We start from the raw sequence: 7,302 nt of genomic DNA on the forward strand, positions 1-7,302 counted from the left end.
CCTCCTCCTCCTGCTCCTCCTCCTCCTCCTCCTGTTTCAGGCGGCGGAAACATCGAGATTAAAAACGAGAAGCTGGAGTTCAAAGTTCAGTCGAAGGTCGGCTCCCTGGACAACATCGGCCACGTTCCCGGAGGAGGACAGAAACGGGTAAGAAACCGTGCTGCAGCTACGTGCTGAGAGGAAGAGCCTCCGAAGAAGGATCAGAGAAGAACAAACTTATTTATTTATTAAGAAAAAATTGGCAAAAAAATTAGTTTCTTTCTTAAATTATGGTTAAAATGGCGTCTCTGAACCTCACATCCTGCTGGTCCGGAACCGGTTCTAGATCGGTTCTGGACCGGTTCCTGTGGTTGGAAAAGGTATGGGATGAATTTAAACAAAAAAAAAACGACGAGTCATGGAGAGCCTTCATCGCTCCTCATCTTCAGTTCAGGCTCCTCCTCCTCCGTCTCCATCAGCTTCGTTCTGTTTTCCTTCAGTTCTCCTCGTTTCTCACGTTGTTTCATTCGTTCATTCATTCATTCATTCATTTTGTGTTGAAACCATCCCGTGTTTTTGTCGCATGCCTCCTCTTTTCTTTTTGCCGGGGCTCCTCTGCAGAGACAGAGGGATGCCGAGGGGACAGGCAGCCCGTCCGTCCCGTCCCTCGTTGTCTCCCCCCCTCAGTCACCTCCGACTGTCCCTTCGGTTCCTGTCTCACCCGTCCTGATGAACCCCCTCATGACGGTGGAGGACTGCTGTGAGTATCTGTTTTACCTCAGGGCGAGTAGCTGAAAGCTAAAAATCAGCTAAACAGGAGCTAAAATTTAACCTAAAAGTGTTAAATCTAAAAACTAAGTTACACTTAGTGGTTTAGACATTAGTTTTAGTGTTTATGAACCTAAATTTAAATCATATTTTGTCAGATTTGAGGTATTTTATAAAAAACATTAAATATAAAACTTTGCTTGTTTTACAGTAAAATCCTGAAAAAAAATCAGATTTATGAAGAAAACTGGAGCAGAAAATAATTTTCTTAATTCTGAGTTGGAAACAAACAGAACTCACTTTAAAAAAAAAAATTTGTATTTTTAAAAACTTTAAACTCTGAGGATTTCATTCATTTAAGTTTATTTTTTTCTGTTGGTTCCTGAGTTTCACCTGTTTGTCCAGCAGAGGGCGCCCTCTGACACTCAAACGTTTAAATGGCGCTTTCCTCCGCAGATCGAGAGCCACAAGCTGAGCTTCCGTGAGGCGGCGAAGGCCCGCACCGACCACGGCGCCGAGATCGTGTCCCTGGAGGACTCGCCCCACCAGCTCAGCACCGTGTCGTCCTCCGGCAGCATCAACATGGCCGACTCCCCGCAGCTGTCCACGCTGGCCGACCAAGTGTCCGCCTCTCTGGCCAAACAAGGCTTGTGAACGCGCCCCGCCCACTCCAGGAGTCGTGATGCCTTCCTCCGTGTTTTCACAGGACTTTTGATTTCCTCACCGTTTATCACTAACCTTTTTAATATTAGCAGTCTTTAAAAGAAAAAAGATTAACAGAGAAGCCAAAATGTTTTGTAGTGACAGAAATCTCCTCACTTCAGCGAATCCTGGTAAATATGACTGTTTCCTGTTTCCTGTCACAGACTTCAGCTTTTTAATTTAAACACAGAAAAGGAGGGAAATACAGTTTGAGTTAAAGCAGAAGGTGGAAACGGTTTTTAAGGAAAAGTAGCAAATTTCTCGTTTAAAGCAGGAAAAAGAGGTTGCTGTGTGAGAATAAGAGCGCCGAGAAGCTCGAGGAGCTGCCGGCATCCCCAGGGTTAGACTGAACGCAGCTGCCGGCGGCCATATTAGTCTGTTTTAATTCAGCCGTTTCTACTTTAATTTAAATCTGCATCTGTAATCCAGTCATTCGCTAACAACTAGCGACCCACAGGCTAATCTAAAGCAGCGATGCTAATGACAGAAAGCTAACAGGAAGTGCTAAGACGCGCGTTACATTTTAAATAATTTACAGGAAGTACTGGATGTTGTTTCCAGGCGGTTAGCTCGTCAGTAGCTTTGAAAGATGCTAACGATTAAGTGTTCAGGCGTCCATTATTAGCCTGTCGTTGCTAATGACAAACACCTGTTAGCATAAAGATGCTAATGATTAAATGCTAGCAATCAGCTTGCTGTAGTCGTCTCTGACAACGCTAACGATTAGCTGAACATCGCTACTAAACGTTTATTTCTTTTATTCAGAACTTAGCTTAAAGACAAGCTGCAGCTGTTTGACTTGTTGCTAGCAGTGCTTCGGCTAATGCTAACGACAAACCACTTGTAAACAAATACCTGTGGTTAGTGTGAAGAAACAGCTATGCTATGCATGCTAATGATTAGCCAAACGTTAATGCTAATGACTGCTGAAACCTAATAATTTTAGAATTAGTTACGAACCTGTTAAAGACTAGTCTGAGGTTAGTTATGCTAACCACCTGAAATACTGTAGACGGCTAGCATAAAAATGCTAAGTGCCTAGCTTCTGGTTTTGGACTTGTTACTAGCATTGCTTAGCATAATGCTAATGGTTAGCATACAGTGATAGAGTAGCGTATGCTAACATGTTAGTAGCATGAGAACACTAACAGGTGTTTAGCATTTAAGCAATCTTTAAGTTGAATAAAATTAATTTAGATACAAATGTTCAGTTTTATCACAGATTAAAGTTTGTGGCCCTTAAATATAACATTAAATATTTGTTGCTTGGATCCAAGTGTGAAGTCGGCCATTTTCTTTTCTAAATAAACCTGTAAGAATTAAGGCTTTAGCAGAGAAAATGGTAAATATAAAATCAGATGTTAAACTGATTGATGTTAACGCTAACATGTTAGTTAGTTATTTAACTAACAACCAGCAGCTGGTAACCAGCCTGGGTTCTGAATGATTCTCCGTCTTCTCGGCGCTCTTATCTGCGGCCGCCGGTCGGCGCCGGGCCGTTTTTTTTAATCCTTCTGTGGATATTTGATATGAAGAAGCGTTTGTATCGTGCCTGCTGCTGTCGGTGTTAATTTAAGGTTTTTACAGCTCCTCCTGACCCACGAGGAGGCGGTTGGATTCTAACGTTTCAAATCCGACCGCCTCTCCGTGACGAACGCGAACCAGAGGCGTCTCCGTTCCCCGTTTTTCTTTCTCGCCACCGAAGCTTCTTGCATGCTCTCCCGGTGAAGGATCAGCGTTACCTGCATGCCGAGTTCAGGACGGGAACGAGCCGTAAACAGGAAGTAACACTCGCTCCACCCTTTTTTTGTTTCTGACGCTGTACAGATGTGGAAACGTGATTGTTCTTGTTCTCGTGCCATTTATCGATAACTGGTTCTTGTTGCTGTATCTGTGTATTTGAAATAAACGCTGCAAAGTCTCTGAATCTGTCAATAACTGAGGCCGGACCCACGTGCCAAGTTAAACATAAATGTTTTAATAGTACTATTTACAAAAAAGAAAACAACTCAGCTGTTTGATTAGGTTAACTGCTGCAACAATCCAACAGGTACATCGACATCTTAAACTACAAAAAAAACAAAAAACAGTGACTGAATTGCTGTGGCATTCGAAGGTGATGTAAAACAAGAGATTTTTTTTGTTTGTTTTTCATTTTTTGCATAGCAATTTAAAGTGGAGAGGGCGGGTGAGAGTGTAAATACACAAACAGAAGAAAGAAATCCGGTTTGGATCCGAACAGAAGTGATTTACTTTTTTTTTTTTATTTTTTATTTAAGGGGGGAAAACCTGAGCTACTAACTGAGAGCTGCTACATTTCTGAATGTTTGGAGAATAAAAAAAGAAAAAGCAGGAAGAGTTCATGTCGCCACAGTTTGATTCACAGCCACGACTGCAGACGGGTGAAAGTAGCTGGGATTATTGTCGTGATAAGACTTTTCTTTTCTCGGCATGCAGCAGCTTTCTGCCAGGCAAGTGCTCAAAATTATAAAAAAAAACTAAACGAGACGAGAACCGCTCCCCGAAGAGACCAGAGGAATGACTTTTACTGAACCAACGAAGAAGAAAAAAAAACAAAAACAAGTCAGGAATGAGAAAACAAAAACAAAACGAAGCGAAACTAGACTTGGCAGTTACAGAGAAGTGCGACCTCTAGTGGTGGGAGGAGGGAAATGTACCTGTTCATCTGGATGAAGAGGAGGAGGAGGAGCAGGGAGGCTTTTTTTTGTCTTTTTTCCTGTTTTTCTGGTTTTGTTTTGTGTCACTCCACTAAAAATGTACATGGGGACTCACAAGCAAACTATAGAAAACACCCTTTGGCCATGTTTTTGAGGAGTCCGCTACATAGTGCGCTACGAGTCACACCACATATGAAACACCACTAAGCCCCATGTACATTGTTTAGCCTACTACAGAACTCTTTATAACGTGTTTTATAATTTTTTTTTATTACATTTATCTTTTTTCTTCGTGACAAAAACAAGTGAAGGGAAAGGCTTCTATCTCCATAATGTTCACTAAAAACTGTGAAAGTATTAGACGGATGTTTGAATATCAAACAGGAACCCATTTTATATCTTATTCAGCGTTGAGGTTCTGCTTGTTAATGCCAGAGAGGAGCAGGGAGGGGGAGGGGGCGGTCCCACGCAGCTGTCCATCACTCATCGGTGGGCGGAGCCCCTGAGTTTGGGCCCGCCCTCGTCGTCGCCGGGCAGCTCCGAGTCGTCTGAGTCCAGGCGCCCGAAGGCCGCCGCCCGGCAGCCCGAGACGCTGCGGATCCTGGGCCGGATTTCGGCCTCGGCCTCCGGCGCCGGGTCCTCAGGCAGTGGGAAGCTGCGGCGTTCCCACGGCGCCACCGTCTGGAAACACACAACGAGGAGCCGTTAGCTGATCTGACGTTGCGATGCTAACGTCACGCTAACAACACCTGAGAAGGCTAACCTGATGAGCGTTCATTTTGTTTTCAGATCTTTGTCGTGAACGTGAAAATATAAAATATATTTTATATTAAAGAATCATCGTGTCGGGTTTGGAGCTCAAAGTAAACGAGCAGCTCAGATTTATTTGATCTCTAAGAGCCACAGAAACCCGTTTAGATGAATTTCTGCTCCCATAGACGTGCATTCCTCCCTGCAGAGCCGTGTGTGCGTGTGTGTGTGTGTGGGAGGAGCTACACACCCGTTCCTCGAAGGTGAAGTCCGGCGTGGAGCACCTGGTGTCCTCGTTGGACAGCAGCCGGTGGGAGTCCCTGGAGCACGGCGTGTGGGGGTTGGACGACGCGTCGGGGCTGGCGGGACTCATGGGCGACGGCACGTGGCTGTAGTCGTGGAGCGAGGGGCAGTGGGCGGGGTCAGGGGACGCCGGCTGGGGGGTGGGAGGGTTGGTCCCAAACAGCAGGGGGGTGGTCCTCCCGTCCACAGATTTATAGGACCTGAAAGACGTTTTAGAGTCAGACCTGCGGGGACAGGACGGTCCAGAGGGGGGAGGACCGGGACTCACCTGCTGCCCCTCCTCTTCGCCGGCGCCAACGCCATCCAGGTCCAACGGGAGCGCTCCTGGTCCTCGTAGGCCTGATGGAGCTGGATGAAGGCGGCGTCGGAGAGGTCCTCCACCTGCAGCAGATTTCTGTTACCTGCAGCTCGTTTCAAATGTTCGGTTTTTACCAGCAGGTGTCGCCGTTCACCAACCGTCAAACATGGAGGTCGCGTTTTTAATCATTAACACAAACAAACAGGAAACAGGAAGTGGACTCACCTCGCGCTCGTTCTCCTCCTCGGTGATTGGATGACAGAAAATATCCACCGATCGCCAACTGCCAGGAAGTAGAAACAGGAGTTGAGATCTGTGGAGGGCGAGGACTCGGAGGTCAAAGGTCGCGGGCTGGTCTTACCTGGGGGTGAGGATCTCCTTGTACTGCAGCTTCTCCACCCGGGTGGTGGCCGCCACAGACATGGGGATGACGATGTTGTTGATGTCGAAGGAGCTCTCACCTCGCCGGCGTTTGATTGGCTGCTGCTGGGACACAAAGACATGCCGTGGAAGGGACAGACTTATCGTCAATTAAAGCGAGCGAACTCGCTCCAAACGTTTGGGAACATTTTAATGGCGGACGACGATCCCGAACCGGACCCTTACCGGCGTGCTGGGGACGCTCTGGCTGCCGGGCCCCAGCGGCGTGGAGTTCTCCGAGGACGTGGACAGCTGGCGGGTCAGGGGGCTGTGGAGCGGCGGGTGCGTGTTGGCCAGCGTGCTGCAGAGGCTGCCCGAGTCCAGGAACAGCTTCGGGGAGGCTGGAGGACAAGGAGCACATTTAGAGACGAGCAGAGTCACCTGGTTCTGACCGGGCGGGCCCGAAGAACTCACTGTCGGCCCGGTCCAGCGACGGCTCCCTGACTCTCTTGCGGCCGTAGTTCTTGTCGTACGGTCCTAACGGCGTGGAGAGGCCGTGCAGCCGCTCCGTCTTACAGCCCGCCTGGTTGTCCAGTCTGGGCGTGCTCAGAACGCCGCCGCCACTGCTGCTGCTGCCACCGCCGTCGGACCTCTGCTTCTCCACCCGGTTCTTATAGTGACTCAGTCCTGACCCAACCGGACACAAACCCGTCAGAACCAACACTAAAAACATTCTGTCAGACCTGAGCTACTCTCAGTTATTTCACCAACGATTTCTCGTCTGCGTTCTGGTCTGAATGTTTTTGGGGACATCAGAGGACATCAGGGGACATCAGAGGACATGAGGGGACATCAGGGGACTTACTGACTGCCATGAGCGAGTTGGCGAACTTGTGCTTCTCTTTGGACGAGGACAGCTTGTGTTTGAGCGACAGCTTCTTCAGAGGTTTGCTCCTCTCCAGCGACTTGGTCTGCCACTGACTCTTCATCACCTGCTGCAGCCGCAGGCCGACCGACACGTCTGAGGAGCGGGGGGGCGGGGTTAGACACTCAGCGGCGCTCTGGGTAAACAGGAAGTGACTGCACTCACCATCGGAGAAGGACAGGATGGGGTGGACGCCCAGGTCCAGCCGGGACAGGCGCTCCAGGGTGGGCAGCTCGTACTGGGGGTCCTCTCGGGGGGTGGGCCAGCCACCGCACATCACGCAGCCGGGGTTCAGCCTGCAGCTGCACGGGACACCGCCGCTCCTCGAGGCCTGGGGGGGCGGGGACAGGCGAGCGGTTCAGCTCCCATACGTATGGCGGCCATCTTTAGTTTACACAGCTCAAACAAAGATGGCGGCGGGCGCTCACCTTCCCGTTGAGGTTGGTCACCGTGTTGGGCTGGACGAGCCGCCGTCGCCGGCAGCCGAGCAGCGGCCGCGTCCGAGCCGCCACGCACGTGCTGTCGAGGCTGAGCGGCGG

General features: G+C 49.1%; 2 protein-coding genes across 20 annotated transcripts in view; one reads left to right on the forward strand and one right to left on the reverse strand.

The window, feature by feature from the left end:
• Positions 1 to 3,376, forward strand: part of mapta (microtubule-associated protein tau a) — a 27,106-nt gene extending 23,730 nt beyond the window's left edge. For 18 of the 19 annotated variants that reach the window (XM_017441195.3, XM_017441202.3, XM_017441205.3 and 15 more), the window contains 2 exons: positions 41 to 147; positions 1,204 to 3,376. In XM_017441195.3, coding sequence (XP_017296684.1) covers positions 41 to 147; positions 1,204 to 1,401 — 305 coding nt within the window. In that variant the 3' untranslated portion in view covers positions 1,402 to 3,376. Of the gene's footprint in view, positions 1 to 40; positions 148 to 600; positions 740 to 1,203 lie in introns of all 19 variants that reach the window. The other variant, XM_017441201.3, reaches the window with a different exon arrangement.
• A 30-nt stretch (positions 3,377 to 3,406) lies between these two features.
• LOC108251043 (KAT8 regulatory NSL complex subunit 1) overlaps positions 3,407 to 7,302 on the reverse strand; it is a gene marked incomplete in the record, with an annotated part of 25,890 nt that continues 21,994 nt past the window's right edge. Inside the window, 10 exon segments of the mRNA XM_025002841.2 lie at positions 3,407 to 4,808; positions 5,128 to 5,380; positions 5,449 to 5,561; positions 5,704 to 5,761; positions 5,840 to 5,964; positions 6,085 to 6,239; positions 6,313 to 6,525; positions 6,704 to 6,859; positions 6,929 to 7,094; positions 7,192 to 7,302. Coding sequence (XP_024858609.1) covers positions 4,611 to 4,808; positions 5,128 to 5,380; positions 5,449 to 5,561; positions 5,704 to 5,761; positions 5,840 to 5,964; positions 6,085 to 6,239; positions 6,313 to 6,525; positions 6,704 to 6,859; positions 6,929 to 7,094; positions 7,192 to 7,302 — 1,548 coding nt within the window.

Source organism: Kryptolebias marmoratus, linkage group LG17 (genome assembly GCF_001649575.2).
Source record: "Kryptolebias marmoratus isolate JLee-2015 linkage group LG17, ASM164957v2, whole genome shotgun sequence".
Classification (NCBI taxonomy): domain Eukaryota; kingdom Metazoa; phylum Chordata; class Actinopteri; order Cyprinodontiformes; family Rivulidae; genus Kryptolebias; species Kryptolebias marmoratus.